This window comes from Mus caroli, unplaced genomic scaffold (genome assembly GCF_978045245.1).
Source record: "Mus caroli unplaced genomic scaffold, Mus_caroli_1 scaffold_12, whole genome shotgun sequence".
Lineage (NCBI taxonomy): Eukaryota > Metazoa > Chordata > Mammalia > Rodentia > Muridae > Mus > Mus caroli.
Window position 1 is genome coordinate 55,669,176 of NW_028227267.1, and position 16,886 is coordinate 55,686,061.

Sequence of the window (16,886 nt, forward strand, 5' to 3'; positions counted from 1 at the left end):
TCATGTGACCACTTCTAACAGATGATGAGGCTGAAGAAATACAACATTTCTAAAAGAATGGGTTTAGTGAAATAACCAATCCATAAAATCAAGTTTGTCTTGTTCTAACTTATTTTTTTACACTCTATTCATGGAAAATTGACTTAATGGAAATATTTTTGTTAAAGAAAAAAGTTCAAGTAGAAATTTATTTAAGGTCTTTTTTCTTCTACAATACACTAAGTTTTAAATTTCTAAGACAAATTTGAACTATAAAACCACAGTATTTATCAAAATCACAGCAAGGGACAAAGTAGGGAAATTTACAGAAAAAGTCAGTATTGTCTGTACCTTTACCCAGGGCCATTCATATTGCTAAGGGTTGAATACAACTGTCTTCCCCTCTAGTTTCCTTCAAGCTAAGCTCTCCCATGGAAGTGCATTTAAACATCTACTTTTTCCATTATACACAATTCAGACAAAAGTCCTGCCATTGTTGTTTGAAAAATCTAAGATGCCCTAACTTAAAAAACACTTAGGCAATAAAATTTTGTATTTCCAATTCAAGCACATTGGGTTTTTCAAAATTATAGTCCAATATATATTTTTTTCTGTTAAGCATTTTTAGACATGATCTCATTTTTTTAACCAATTTTATCAATAGTTAAAATTTCCATTTCTAGATATGAAATTAATTTAGTTAGTTCTTTTAACCCAACCTTTTCTCCACCTCTCTCTAACATTAAGAATTCCCTAAAAAAGCTTCCCACAGTTTGAGTGCCATATGTGTCCATAGTGAAAGGCAGACTGTGAAGGAGGAAGGGAGACAGTCTGGTCCATAAGCATGTAGCAGCTGAACGGAGCGTGGCAGGGAGGAGGAAGCTGTGTGCGAAGGAGGGGGGTGACCCTGAGGGGTATGCGGTTATGGCTTCCGTGGTGTCAGGGGAGAGATCTGGCATCAACAAAGTTTCCTTCCTCTCTAGACCTTTGTAATTTAATGCCAGAAATGAATATGAACTAATGTTTTGTGCTCATTCCTAAGATAGTGGTAGAAATATAGCCACAATATTATTACCTTCAAAATAAAAACCTAAGCAAAGCAGTACTTAATACATAAATTAAAAAAAAAAAACTCTCCATATGAAAAGCCACATCTCCTGCAACAATATCTTTCTTAAATTAGGATTTTGGTCTTGGGAGCTATCATTTCTCTTAGTCAGGGGACAGAGACTGGACCTTGTCGAGAAGGAAACAGCATTTTCCCATAGGTAGCACTTCTGCACTTGGCAAAGGCTAGCTGTAAGGGAACGGTCACTACTTTTTTCAAGAAGGGTTTCTTGATTTTCACTTGTTCTTATTTGCTTGTTTGTTTTTTTGAGATAGTATCTTGATGGATAACCCAGGCTGGCCTTGAACTTTTAGTCTTCTTGCCTCAGCTTCCCTGAGTGTCAGGATTAAAGGTGCGTACCTTATCTGTAATTTTTAGGAAACTGTTCCTTTTAGTCTGTTTTGTTTTGTTTTTCCTCACAGCTTTGAAGGAAAGACCAATTTACAACTACTAACAGACTCCCGAGGCTTGTTGGTGCCTAAGGTCAGAGCTCTTTAGTCCATAGTTCATGCCTACAGGCACATACATCTTTTCTTTAAGGTTTAAAATTCTGTTTGTGTGTGTGTGTGTGTGTGTTGCTGTGTGCTTGTAGGGGTCAAGAGGACAACTGGCAAGAGTCCTGTTATTCACCATGGAAGACGAGGGGGTGGCAAAGCCCTTTCTTCTCTGAGTTAGCTAGTTGGCCCCTACTTATGTCAGCTTCTGTTACAGTTCTAGATCAAAATTGCTGGGTGCCTGATAAAAAGGCCAATTCCCAGCTCTGGTAAAGACAATTGATCAATCAAAGGAAAGAGGCTGGGGTCCTGCATTGTCCACAGCTGCCTTCTAATGCTTTCTCACACTAACTTCTGGCTTGCAGAGCAAATCAGAACCGTTTTGAAGGTGCTATTTCTGCCTACTTCTAACTCCAGCAGGGAGTGCCTGCCAGAACAGCAGATGCACTATCATACCTTTTTAACATCTACAGACTCTAAATTCCTTTATACGTGTCCTAAGGGCTTTACTAATTATAAGCTTGTGCTGTCTCTGTATCTCTGTCTCTGTCTCTCTCTCTCTCTCTGTGTGTGTGCGTGTGTGTGTGTGTGTGTGTGTGTGTGTGTGTGTGTAGAAGCCACATGCTGATGTTGGTTGTGCTTACTTCTGGAGACAAGGTCTCTCACTGGAGCTTATTGAGTGGCTGGACTCTCTGGCCAATGAGATCTTGTTTCAGTGGCAGCCCTGGCGTTGTAAGCACTTACAACCACATCCTGCTTTTTAGGTGTGCTGGGGACCCAGACTCAGGTCCTCACACGTGCACGGCAGAGCACTTTACCTGCTGAGCCACCTGCCCAGCCCCTGAAGCATTTATTTTGATATAAAAGGATTCCCTCATTTAATAAATACTCTAGTTCTCAGGGAACATGATAAGTGTGCCAGTGATTCTCCCCCAGAAGAGCTCACATGGGCAAGTGACAGTCAAGTTGCATCTTAACTAGAAATTGAGTTCCAGAACCTTCCCCTGAAAAGAAAAGCAAAACCAAACCAAAAAGACCCTATTTTTTTTCCTTGAAATCTTTTAGATCAAGCATACCAGCATGGATTTATATATAAACTTGAATAGCAAGTGGACAGATGTATAATACAAAATGTAATTTATAGTAGAGTACATAGCTCTACGACACGAATCAGACTTTAGGTCATCATCAACCCCAATTACCATCAGAGCGCCCTGTAGAAGTTTTAAAGAGCTAGCTGTACCCAGCTGACTGGGTCCAGGTGAGTTGGAACATCTGTACCTTTGAAGGTCTCCATGGAGAGTCTGTACATTGTTGGTTGAGATCCTCCATTCCATTTACTTGACCTGAGGTCTTTTAAAGACTACTGCCATCTGTACAGGTCTTTCTGATTTTCCTTCTCTTCTCCTCCTTTCTTGGGATACTTAAGTGTCTGGGCAAGGGCTGTAGCTCAGGTGGTGGAGTGCTTGCCTAGCCTGCATGAGGCCCTAGGTTCCTCTCATCTTCAGCACAACATAAAGCAGGTCCAGGAGGTGCATGCTTGTAATTCCAACACTCAAGAGGTGGAGGGAGGAGGGTCAGAAGTTCAAGGTCATCCTCAGCTACATAGGGAGCTCGGACTGCATAGAATTCTATCTAACAAATAAATAAATAAGTGAATAAATAAAGCAAGCCCTACTATACATAGCATGTGTACCAAATAAGTCTTACGTCACCACTTCTCCTATCTGGACTTTCCCTACTTACTTCATGGTTAGAGTTTTCAAGGTGGTAATTCTACACTGAAAAACATTAGGTAAGAATGGAAATGCTATTGAGACGGTACACTTTACTACAATAAAGAACATCACTAAGGAATGCTCTCCTTTACCAACATGTAAAGGAGCGAGAGTGACTGTTTAACTTGCTGAGAGAGACATACACCAGAAGACTCTACAGTAACGTTTTTACCTTGATTTTTTTCTTCTAAATTTGTTATTTTTAAATTCTCAGAATTCTGTCTTTATTACAAATAGAATACATGGGCTGAAGAGATGGCTCAGCAGTTAAGAGCACTTGTTGCTTTTACAGAAGACCCGAGTGATTTCCAGCACCAACATGATGGCTCACAGCTGTCCGGACTCCGGTTACATAGGACCCAACACCTCCTTCTGGGCTCTGAAGGCATGTATGCGGTGCACAAACGTGCATGCAGACAAAACACTACTACACATTAAACATTTTAAAAAAATATGTAGAAAAAATGTGGAATAAATAAAAAAATATTTAGTTTTATTTTTGTGTCATCTTTACTTTGGAACTTACTGAATCGTAGAATCATACACACAAGAAGCAAAAAGGACTTAAGTCTCCTGGTCTGTAAGTGCCAAGCTGAATATAAGAACACAGAAAACACAGGGTCTGGCTCACTTCTTGACACTGTTGGAATAGCAATGCTTTAGGATAAGGGTCAGGGGATCCTAGCACAGATATGAAGCCACTTCACTTCAGTGTCACTTGTAACCCAGACATTCAGCCCCCATTTATGATCTAAGCATTGAACTCACCAGTTCGATATGCCAATAACCTGGCCTGCACCATGCAATGCCTTGCAACTTCCTGTGGCAAACTCTGATTGTGAATTTCATTAATCTGTTCTGGGCTGCTACAGTAGAATCCGAAGTGTTTCAAGTTGGGCACACTAGAAGCTACTGTGGCCAAAAGTAGAATCAGGTCTTTCATGTTTTGCCTTAGATTGCTAAAATAGGGGTTTTCACACAGGTTCTCCAGACCTATAGTCATCAGTATCTGCTTATGCATTTCTTCATTTGAAACCAAAAATAACATTTCATACTCTTTTATTCTTTCTTGTTTACATTCAGAATAAAAATCAGTGTCAGCACCCGGCAACGCTTTTGCAGTTTTCTGAATAAAGTCACATTTGTAAGAGGTTTCCTCCACAAACTGCACCATGTAGCACACCAACGGCTGCAGTAAGACACACACGTGGGCCCGGCTGTTTGACTTTAATCTTTCTGCGGCTTTGGCATCTAGCTTTGCATCTTCAGAACTAGAAGCCTCAGTGAGCAAACTTATCTCTGGGTCAGAAGGCCAGTAAGAAATTCGGTTAACTCCAGCTAAAATAGAAAAATAGAAAAGGTCACTGATGCAAGCCGAATAGAGAAAGGTTTTCTATCTAAATCTAGCCTACCACTGGCCCCAAAACAGACATCTACACTGTTACTTACACAATGTGAGGGTTCCAAACAAATACCCACAGGCAAAAATGGGCCCATGACTAGTTTATTTTCAGCTGACAGGTTAAATCTGGGAATATTCTATATCATATGAGATGATGAGAAATGGAAATTCCAGTGTTCATATTCACTCAAAGACATGCTCATTCATTTACATATGCACTGAGCACCTTTGCATGGTGGGGTTGACTACCAACCACAGTGCTGCCTTCAAAACCTGAATACTACCTGGCTTTTTCAGGAGACCGTTCACCAACCTCTAACAAAGCCCCAGTGACACTGTAGAAGCCCAGCTTTGCAAAGTGTGGCTGGAAGCTCAAGGTGAGTGTTACTCACCAAGGCTTTCCATGTTGCCATGGTAGCTTCTGGAAATGTTATAGCTAATACCTAGTAAGGCCTAGAGTTTTGTATCTAAATAATTATAAATAATTCATTTAGACACAAAAATGTTCCTGTTTCAGATTCAGAATTCTTCTCAAAAGCCATATTTTCAAGAGGGAAAAATGTTCATGTTTTAGTGCAGCATTTCTGAACTAAAAACATTTAAAAAAAAAACCTCCAGATGTCCAAAATAGGAGAATAAATAATGTGACTTTAGTCTTAGTTTTGTTAACTAGTTTTAAATTAGCATACTAAGCAATGAGTTCCATGCTGGCATTTTTATATCATCTGTTCTTATTGACTACAAAGAATTTTTAAAAGAAAAATAGTCCTAGGTAAAGAGGGAGTGATGAGAGAGAGAGCAGGCAGCACCAACCCTGCAAAGCCTATGTACTGAGGAAAGAACAAACCTGAGGGCATTTCCTCTCAGTTGTGACAACAGAAAGTAGGTAGTCTTTACTACATAGAGACACAGTTGGCTCATTAAATAAGAGTTCATATTGATTTAAAAGAAAAAAAAAAAGGAAAGAAAACGACCTTAAGGGAAACAAAACATAAGAACAGGCAATTTGTAAAAGAAACATAATTGGATAATAAACATGAAAAAGTATTTTAATTTTCTTATGTTGACTAAAATTGCTATGTAAGCACCAAATGTTTATTATAGTTTACAACAGAAAAATTTCTGCTAGTATCTGGTGTAATTTCATCAAAGTTTAAAAGGTTTTATTTACTCATGTTCAATAAGAGGATTTGATTTTATGTGTTTGTGCCTGTGAGTTCTAGTGCCTTCCGAGGTCAGATTGGAGTTACAGGTAGTTGTGAGCCACTGAACCAGGAATTGCTCATAACCACTGAACAGCAATAGAAAACCCAAGACACATGAGGAAGGTAGGCTAGTTCACTGTGAACTCAGTCACTCACATGGTCCTCAAAGCAACCCTCATACTGTGGTTTGCAGCAATCACTTTATACGCAGCTCTGACTCATGCAGAACACTAAGATGAGGTACGCCTAGCCCAGGGCTAATGAGACAGATGAGTTTTCTGTTCTGCTCCATAACACAAAAAAAGGGGCTGTCAGTCTTCCACAGCTTCCACAGAAGCCCTGACAGATCACCACACTCCACCCATCACTACTCCATATTTGAACCTTTAGCCTGTTTGGTGACACTATTTCAAGAGGTTAAGGCAGCTCTAGGAGGTACAGTCTTGCTGAAGGAACTAACTCATGGGGCGGGTTTGGCAGTTTGTAGACGCACTGCACGTCTAGTTCTCTCCCAGTTTCCTGCCACCATGCCTGTCTGATGCTATGCCTCCTTCACCATCAAGACTCTAAACCTCTGGAACCACAAGCCAAAATAAACGTGTCCGTAAGTTGCTTTCGGTCATGTATGTCCCATAGAAACGGAACAGTAATGCGTAGAGCCATGAAGATCCAGCTTGTGCTGCACCCTTCAAAACGCAGCGTCCTGCAGGGTCATTGAGGCTGAGCTCATGCTTCACCTGCAGCCTGGGTCACGCATCTGATACCAACCAACCCTGGAGGCCAAAGCCCAAGCAGCATATTTGTTGCCTTCTTTCTAGACCTACTAGGTACATGTGTGTAAGACACATTTTAAACAATAATAGAATCATCTACATATCTGTCTACTTGTAAAATAGAATCAGAAGCAGCTAAGTGTCTACACATTAAAATTTTGTGTACCCTTCCAAGGTTTATAGTAACCTTTGGGAGTGTGCTGACTCGTTTTTGTCAACTTGACAGAAACTTAGACATATTTGGGAAAAGGGAATCTCAAGAAATTGAGGAACTGCCTCCATCTTATGTCTGTGTATGTCTCTGGTATGTCTGTGAAGCATTTTCTTGATTAATGATTGGTGTGTAAGGGCCCAGTCCATTGTGGGCAGTGCAGCTCTTAGGCCTGGGTTGTACAGAAAAGAAAGCAGAGCAAGCCATGGAGAGCAAGCCAGTGAGCAGCTCTGAATTGAACCCCTGCCCCGAATTCTCTTTATGATCAACTTTGATCTGGACTTGCAAGCCATATAAACCCTTTCCTCCACAAGTTGTTTTTGGTCCTGCTGTTTATCACACCAACAGAAAAGAAACCAGGACAGGAAAGCAGCTGCCCAGCCAGAACCTACAGCTCCCATGATGAAAACAAACAGAAAGAAGAATGCATGTGACTTCTAGGTCATGGCTTTTGTTTTGTTCTGTGGTGCTGGGGGAAACCAGGGCCTCACCCATGCTGGGCAAGCACTCTACCACCACCACCCCCACCAACCTCTGCCAAGCAGGGGTCTGTAAGAAGCACATCTGCCTTCTCTGGAGGCAGAGGACTCCAGTTAGGCCCCAGGATAACAACAAACAGGGGAAGAATGATGCCTAATCCCACAAACCAACCACTGGACTAAACTGCCTGCAGCGCGGCAGCGCCCAGGTCTGACCACTGTAGGGCTGATGGGCTGTCTTAAGCCACTGAAATTTGGGGGATCCTTCGTCAAATGGTATCAGCCTGTAATTTAGCAAGGGTCGTTTAGCAAATTAGTGGGCAGAGCTGAGCCCAGAATCCACGTTTTCAGACCCTTCTTCCTGAGTGTCAACTGGTCCTCAAACACACATTTCCACCCCTCACTATGTGTGCATTTACAGATGTGCTCCCTTGTCCAAGCTCAGAGAAAGGAGCTGAGTCCCCAGTACCACCTTGTCCATACTCACCATTCACTATCATTTTCAAACAAGCAGAACATGGTTTCCTTGAAAAATAAAGATCACAGTTTTTCAGCCTGGACCCATGCTTAATAAGAGCAATTTGCCCAGTATGTAAGTCTTCACTGGAGCAGTGAAGACCAATGATCTTCATGTTTTTCACCACCACAAGACCAGTTTTCTTCACCTAATTAAGACAAAAACATGACATCATCAATTATAACATCTTACTATCTTTTTATGGGTAATATTTGATTTTCTAATGAGAGGAAAGCTATGCTTAGTTCTTACCTAAACACAGTCTGCATAAAAATAGTATCTAATTAGGTACATGAAGGATTTCTGAGAGCTTCGTATTGACTTTACATGAAAAACTTTCAAAACAAAGGCTCTTTTAATTAATCAGTTACATGTGTAACTATTATTATGTTGTTCTAGTGACAGATGAACTCAATTTAACCTAATATAGGCCAAAAGCCAAGTCAGCTGAATTGCTTCTTATGCCATCCAGGCTGGGTCTATTTAATTCTAAGCTTCAAAATGGTAAAGGAAATATAATGAAATTCCTCTGGGTTTTACACATGACTCTGAAGAATTCAAATAATAAAGACATCATCTCAATTCTAAAATTATAAGACTTTTTAAAGTCAGAATTGTATTATACAGCCCAGGCTAGCCTTAACTTGCAACTCCTGGGCTAAAGATATAGCTCAGCTAGCAAAGATCTGGCTCACAATCATAAGTTTGATTCCAAATTTGCAATGTGTAAACCTTACCCTCTTTATTGCAAAATATTTGAGAACTGTATATCCCTTGAATACAAAGTGTATGTTATTTCCAGCAAGTTTGTTTGCAAACTTTCCATTTTAGAAAGCAACCAATAAAAAATGCCTTATCAGACTTGGAGAGATGGCTCAGAGGTTTAGAGCACTGACTGCTCTTCTAGAGGTCCTGAGTTCAATTTCCAGAAACTACATGATGGCTCACAACCATCTGTAATGAGGTCTGGTGCCCTCTTCTGGCATGAAGGCATATATGCGGACAGTACACTGTACATAATAAATAAATAAATCTTTTGTAAAAAATTGTCTTATCAAAGGATCTGGGCACCAGAGCCAATGCTGTTAAAACTGAACCACATGGCCATTGGAGTGGCTGCAACTCAGCTGAAGGGCATGGGCTTTACACTGTCAGAAGAAAGAAAGAAGCCAGTAACAAATGGATGTCTGTGACATTGTTCCCAAGACACAGAAGACATGTTATCAACCTCTTATTAGAACAATCTTCAGCCCAAGTTTATTACCTTTCTGAATCTTTTTAAAACAAAATAAAGATAGCTGAACATGGAGGCAGAGGCAGGCAAAACTCTTGAGTTCGAGACCAGCCTTGAGTTCCAGGACAGCCAGAGATACAAAGAAAAACCTTGTCTAGAAAACCCAAAATCTAGTCCACCCTACCCCCCCCCCCAAAAAAAAAAAAAAAAAAAAAAACAAAAGGCCACAACCTGTTCATTTTGCTTCTAGCTAAGAACAAAATATAAAGTTTAAGGTAGAGTTTTCTCACAATATCTAGTTTGAAAGGAGCTTTTCACCTCAAACTTAAAAAAAAGCCCAAGTTGTACTCTGTCTGAGCTGTCTACTTACTGCTGCCCCAACACACTGACTTTCTGGGAACCACTCATCTGCATCCTGGTTTTGTTTTACTTCACACACATATTGGCAAGTTTCCATATAATTCTAGTCACAGATTTTACATTAAACCATGGTAGACCACGATCACCTTTTGTACATGCTTTAGTCAGTATATTGACCTAGGTGATCCACTAATTTTTCCCCTCTGTGCTTCTCTTGTGTTGAAAGCATCTAAGCAGCCTCAGGCAAATTATGTCAAAATCACACCAGGCAGTGAAGAGACTCACTCCCAGAACTAATCAGGAAACTTATAAAAGCAGACAGCAAAATAATAACTTTTTCAAAATACACACGCAAGTTATTCTCTATATATGATCAACAACCATCTCTGGAAACTAAAGGTGACAAGGACACCCCAGGCAGAATCACAGAGGTCAGGATTTGCCTTCTGGTCTGACTGCCCCTGTTTCATATATATAAGAAATTTGTGGATCAGGGACAAAGGACTCAAAAGAGTAAGAAGCTTGTCTGTGGTGGTCACACCCTCCAGGCCCACAGGGGGTGATGCAGCTGGGACCACACGGTTGTTTGGACCCACAGTGAAATCTGATATTCGGAGAGGAACACCAAGACCGACAGTGCTGTTGGTCCCAGAGGGAGATGCTAATTGACTCAATCCTTAACTCTTGAGAAGTGACCCACATAAAGAGTAACCAGGCTTTGCACTTCAGTCATATTAACCAAGATGCACACACGTGAAGGACTCCGCAGGGCATTGCTCAACACATCTGTGTGAAATCAGGATTAGACGTTAAAAACATTACACAATACTCCCACTTGAATTTTTCAAACAGGAAAGACATATAGGCTTGTCAGTACACAAGGCCTTTATGGAGAAATCTAAGAAACTCCCTTGGTTACAGAGGTCTTCACGGGACTTTATCCCTTTCCTTTGCTTTCTTATCATAAACTTGTACATCTTTTTTTTTTTTAAATCACAACAATTCACCTGTTTTTTTTCAGTAGACACTCTGGTAAACTCTTCATTATCTCCTAAGGGACCACGGCTTTCCTCTTCAGTTTTCTAATTGAAATCAGATTAAAAGGGAGATGATTAACATGATGAATTCCACATCTCAGGACTTAAGGCTGGATGCCTCCTGGCAAAGCTCTGCAGTGATGTCTCACTTTGCTTGGGTACTATTTGCTCAGACTAACGTAAGCTTCCAAACAGGCCTTTACAGGATTGAAACTGTAATTTGGAAGTCATAGAAATGGGACAGTACTAAGCAATGTAAAAGTTAAAAGGTTGTGAAGGATTAAGCAGAGTCCAGAAGATAAAGAATTATGTGTCAAAGGTATTACATGTGGATTACGGTAGGCAGGATGATGCTTCCTAAGCGATTTCTTTGATCCTGTCTCTGCAGCTATGCTGTTTCATAGTTAAAGGGGGGTTAATTTTACAGGTGGGCATAAAGATATGCACCATCAGTCTTGGTATGAAAGACTGTCCTGATGATCCAGTGGGCCCAGTACTACCACAGGAGCCACTGTAAGCAAAGGAGGGCAGAGGGGACTCAGAGTGAGACAACAGGAGGGAGAATCAACAAGCCATCAAAGGGCTTTGAAGTCAGAAAGGCCATACAACCCAAACAATGCAGGCACTCTCCAAAGCTAGAAAAGGCAAAGAAATACATTTTCTCCTAGAGCCTTCGGAGGAAATGAGTCCTGCTGGCAGTTTGGTCTTAGTTGGTGAAAATTGCTGACCTTCAGAACTGTATGATAACAGATTTTTGTTTTAGTCATCAACACCGAGGTAGTTTTTCTGACAGTAATAAAAATTAATATAGGAATGCCTTCCCTAAAGTTGAATCAAAATAGAAGTTTTAAATTGGAAGCTAGGGTCTAGAAAGACCCTTCAGTAGTTAAGAACATTGGCTGCTTTTACAAAGGAACTATGTTCAATTCCAAACACCTACCTGGCATCTCATAACTATAACTTAATTCCAGGGGGTCTGATGCCCCTTTCTGGCCTCCATGGGCTCGGCAAGCATGCAGTTCACAGACATACATGCAGACAAAACACTCATACACATGGAAAGAAAGAAAGAAAGAAAGAAAGAAAGAAAGAAAGAAAGAAAGAAAGAAAGAAAGAAAGAAAGAAAGGTAGGTAACAGAGCCTGGCCCTTCAATTAGTTCAATAAGTGCTTGACCCTTTGTTAGATCCAGCCATAGGCCTAGCTAGTTGTTCTGGAAGCAGCCCTCACAGACTTTAGGACTGTGAACACAGCCAAGTGAGAGACTGATAGGGTGGCATAGAAGTCTGTGAGCCCCACAGAGGTGAAGCAGTTAACAAACTGGGGCAGTTTTAAAGTGAGAATGGTGGTGCTGATTACTCAGCTTATACTCACAAAACAAATGTTGTCTCTTAGAAAGGCAACGACTTCCAAGAAGAAAACCTACATCCTGGAAATAAGATTGCTCTTCAAGCAGAGCAGGAACGTAGGACATCATGAGGTTGATTAAGTGGTGAGAGTAATTTCAGTAATGGTAATTATAAAAATGAGTTTTAAGAGGTATCTAATTCTCCTAGGTGGCTATGGTTGCGGTGGGGGTAAGAAAAGGGTTTGGAATAGAAGTACTATGAAGATGTTTGACATTTCAAAGCTATTTTCTTTCCTACTGATTCATGCTTTCATTTAGTTTAATGAAAACTTTTTTTTTTCTTTTGGTTTTTCGAGACAGGGTTTCTCTGTGTAGCCCTGGCTGTCCTGGAACTCACTCTGTAGACCAGGCTGGCCTCGAACTCAGAAATTCACCTGCCTCTGCCTCTCAAGTGCTGGGATTAAAGGCGTGTGCCACCACAAAGGTTTGGAATGATTTCATTTAATCCTTACAATTCTATAAGAGTTATTACTTTCATAGTACAAGTGAGAAAAATTGTGGCAGGGACAAATGAAAAAATACAACCATGGTCACCTAGCTCATCCTCACTAACCCAGATTACTGTCTTCCCTCAGTACTACACTGCTTCTGTTCCAGCAAAGCTCAGGGAGGCCCCATGCTGCAATCTCCATAGCAGGCAGAACTGGGTGAGAAAGGTACTGTGGGTGTGTAGAGAAAAACAAGGGATGTCTATTCTTTAAAAGTTACAAAATTTAAATAGAATTAAACTATAAGCAAAGCTTGAACCAGTAGGAAAGAAAACCCTTTGGAAATGTCTGCCATCTCATAGAACCTGATTTCTATTTCAAAACTTTCCATTAATTGCCTCCCAGCCTTATTATAAGTTTTATAGACAATTAATTTTCCAATCATTGATTGGACTCTTTAAAGCTCTGTTTTTATTACTGAGCAATGTAAATTTTGATAGCACAGAAAAACTCAGACACTGGTTATACTTGCAAATGCAAGTTAATATTAACATTTTAAATATTAAATCTGGCAAAAGAGACACTGTAAATGCCCACCAGTGCAATAGTGCTTTACAATTAATTAAAATCATAATCAAAGCAGTCTAAGGTAGCTCCAAGTACTAAAAGTGTTATTAGTTTAACTCATTCACTGCTTAGAAGAACTCCACGTAGTAAGCTAGCAGTGTGTTCAGGGTTTGAAGCACTTATCTTACAAGTACAAGGCTCTTGGTTCAATTACTAGGACCTCAAGACAAAACCTGCTGTATGTACTGGTATTTTCCACTATACTAAAATAGAAGCTGACAGACAAATAAATGCAAAATAGAGCATTCAAAGTTACACAAAGTAGCAAGTGCTTGAACTAGAATGTGAACTCAGGCAGTCTGGTTATGAATCACTGGCTGCCCCCATGCACAAAATGACACCACAGCGCATGTATTTCTTTTCTCTAGTGAAGGAAGATCCAGAATATCTCAAATAAGTAAAAGAAAAAAGAAAAAGGATAGAACAACAGACAGTGTCAACAGTCTCTAGGTGGTAGAGTAGTGAGGATTTTTCCTCTGTTCACTTCGTAAATGAACACATACTTTAAACAGCTGCAAGCCAAACTGCATCTTGGAGCTTCTGTGACATGCTCTGTGTGGTTTTTGTCAACCCGACACACCTAGCGACCCCTGGGAAGAGGGAACTTCAATTAAGAAGTTGCCTCTATCATATTGCTGTATGTGTGTGCCTTTAGGGTATTTTCTTAATTAATGATTGATATGAGAGAGCCCAGTCCACTGTGGGCTGTGCCACCACTAGGCATGTAGTTCTGATTTATATTAGAAAGGAGACTAGAAAAATTGAAAAATATTTTAAGTAAATTATCTAATGCAAAGAGAAGTGTCCTGGAAGCATATGTAGTATGATTTTTTTTAATGCTTCTGGATTACTGGATTATCTTCAGTAATAATAATAATAATAATAATGTTTGTATAAAATTATGAAAATGGACTAGTTCTGTTCTTCTCTAATGCTACCACTGGTTTTGCTTCTCTGCAGCAGCCATGATACCCAAACTAATAAAAATAATATACACATATGCTTTCCTGACAGTAGATGACAAACAGGTGATAATGGTAATCTATGCATTTTGTAAATTTGGTTTTCTGGTAACTAAAACATACTTTCCACACAGATAACATTAAAACTGCTAGCCAAGCTCTCAAGCTAGCACACACTGCTAGAATAACTTGGAGGGGTGCCTTCATGGACCCCTACCTGGCATTGTGACTTCATGGCTATGGCCCTGGGAAATACGGGCATGAAGCACAGTTGGAAAGATTGTAACATGGTGAACAATAGCAGGTATGGGTCAGGTTATGAAAGTTGTGAGTCTCTAGGTCAAGCCTCTTTCCAAGTAGGCCAGCTTTCAGAAAACAAGGATTTCTTTTGATGTCTCTTGCAATTATTTCCATGTCCAGTTAGATTTTAATTTTTAAAGCCTTAAATTGATAACAGGTATGGGTCAGATTTCTAAACAAGATTTCAAATAAAATATTTAAAACAAAACCAACTTATTTCTCTTAAATAAACAAAACCTCCATGGTATCTGTCAAATGAAGGAGAGGATGCCAGAAACCAAGGGTGAGAAAAAAACTTTCGCACTGAAAAGGGATTCAAGTTAAATGTATATAAACAGAATTACGATGAGATAAAATATGGACAATAAAGCTAAAAGGATTTCCAAATTTAGTATTACTAGCAAACTGACTTTTACAATGCACATTTTTAAGGCGTTAAATGTCTCCAAAAGAAAACCCTTAATACCTGGTAATCATGGCACCCACTAGAAGTAACTTTTCAGACTGGAAATATGAGCTAGTTCGCTGTGGTTACAGGCACAGCATACAAAAGCCATGACACTATTCCTAGGTTCTTACTGCATTTGGCTGTTAGGACTACAGTCGGCCAATGAAACCAGACTTAGACTACTGCTTTTCCAAGGGTAAACACTCTCTAAGTGGAAATAAGGTATACCTGAGATTTTTGCCCTTGAGCTTCCACTCCTGGGAAGAGCTCCATCCAGAGACTGAGCAGAGTGAAAAGGTTCACTTTAGAAAGCCTTGGTATTTGACCTACAAAAGAGAGGGCAAGCACTTCAGAATTTCACTAGTGAAGGCAGGGGAGCTAAGCTCAAAGCTACTAGTGAGCTGCAGACGGTCTGGCAGGCAGGAGAATAAAAGCTTCCTTAGCAAGAGTGGCCACAACCTCACTTTCAGTAACCTCGGGTGGCACTTTCCAAAGTTGGGTAATTTTTTCTCCAGCTCACCCCACAGGTAAAATAGTAAAACTGATACAAAGGCTCTGGAAATAATCAATCAATCAATCAATAGGATAAGGGCTCCTCTCTGATGTAGCCGTGGAGCAAGGTCCCCACCCCTACCCCCTCTGGAACCTGGCATTGCTAAAAAAAAAAAGGGGGGGGGCAATGGTTGGAACATGACTGATCTTCAACCATAAGGCAAAACTTGAGGGAGGCATCACGGGTGGTGAATTTGCCAAAGCGCAATTTCAGGCTCTTCAGCTCCGGGATACTGACTCTAGTTGCAACCACCCACCAGTGCAGGACAGGACGCGACCTATGAAGCCTGGACAGCACGGTGTCCGGGACGCGCGTCTGGCAAGGAGACCAGGGACAGCGGGGCAGACAGGAGTCGCTGTGAGTCACAGGGCAGGCAGGGTGTCAGGGAGGTGCAGTATGTGTGGATGGGGGGCGGGGGGGAGCAGGCTAGCAGGGCGGGAAGGAGACATAGAGTCGGGAGGGTGCTGGGCTTGGGGGAGGGAGACACAGGACAGGCAGGATGCCGAGCTGGAGGGAGACTCGGGCAGGCGTGCAGGGCGCCAGGCGAGGGGCAGGGCGGGAGAGAAGGCCACCGCACTCACCCGTCATGCTGCCCGTTTGCGTGCCGACTGACCTCTCGGCCCCGGAGCCCTCCAAACTCTGCATCTGATCCAGCCCAAAGGCCTCGGCCCAGGACAGCTCGCCCGGTCAGGCATGATAGGATCCCCGCAGCTCCCCTACGGCCGCCTCTGCGGCCTGTCAACAACCGCTTGTTCTGCGCAAAAAGATGACGCCTCGGCATGCCCCCCCATCGCTTCCGGCGCTTAATGTGACGTCAGAGCCCGGCGCACTGAGGAGTTGGTGATTGAGTTATCAGTCTCGTGCTACTCTGTGTAGCAGGCTGTGTTCAGTGATTTTTGCAGAAAGAAGGACACTTGAAGTTGTCTTGGTTCGGGACAGCAGGGGACCAGGGTGGAGGACTTAAACAGAGAGGCGAACTTAGAACCGGAGTGGGCGAGGTGGGGGAAGCAGGGCCATCGGAACCCAGCTGTCAGATGTGGGCGGATCCCAGGGTATTTGCTTCTGCTTCTTACCAAACCCACACAAACTATGAGGAGAGGAGAACTGGGAGGATCGAAGAGTTAAGTAAACAGCGGAACCTGAAAAATCTGAGTTGTCCGTCCTACTGAATTTGTAAATAGAGCGTATGTGCGCGCGCTTACCGTACAGAGGGTATCCTCCTCTATGGCCCTCCAAATGTTTGTTTTCGAATGGGTCTCTGCCTGGATCTGGAGCTCACTGGTTGGCTACACTGGAGCTTCATCCTCCTGCCTCAGACTTTCCACAGGCTGCTGCAGCTTTACCCAGACCTGCTTTTTTTTTTTTTTTTTAATGTGGGTTTGAGGGATCCAGAAGGAACTCCTCAAGCTTATATCTAAAGCATGTACACAATGAACCATCTCCTCAGCCCCCAGTGAAAATTTTAAAGTGTAAAATGAAGCCTCAAGAGGTCAGAAACATGGCCCAGCCGTTAAGAACACTTCCTACTCTTCCAGTGGATCTGAGTTCAGTTCCCAACACCCACATCCAGAGTGGTTCACTACAA

General features: G+C 41.6%; 1 protein-coding gene across 9 annotated transcripts in view; it reads right to left on the reverse strand.

The window, feature by feature from the left end:
• Cdadc1 (cytidine and dCMP deaminase domain containing 1) overlaps nt 1-16,077 on the reverse strand; it is a 38,516-nt gene extending 22,439 nt beyond the window's left edge. For 3 of the 9 annotated variants that reach the window (XM_029468722.2, XM_029468721.2, XM_029468720.2), the window contains exons 1-5: nt 15,915-16,077; nt 14,977-15,074; nt 10,548-10,622; nt 7,917-8,094; nt 4,128-4,697 (exon numbers count right to left, since the gene is read on the reverse strand). In XM_029468722.2, coding sequence (XP_029324582.1) covers nt 4,128-4,697; nt 7,917-8,094; nt 10,548-10,622; nt 14,977-15,074; nt 15,915-15,996 — 1,003 coding nt within the window. In that variant the 5' untranslated portion in view covers nt 15,997-16,077. Of the gene's footprint in view, nt 1-4,127; nt 4,698-7,916; nt 8,095-10,547; nt 10,623-14,976; nt 15,075-15,882 lie in introns of all 9 variants that reach the window. The other 6 variants (XM_029468724.2, XM_021181260.3, XM_029468719.2 and 3 more) reach the window with 5 other exon arrangements.
• Nucleotides 16,078-16,886: the final 809 nt, after the last annotated feature.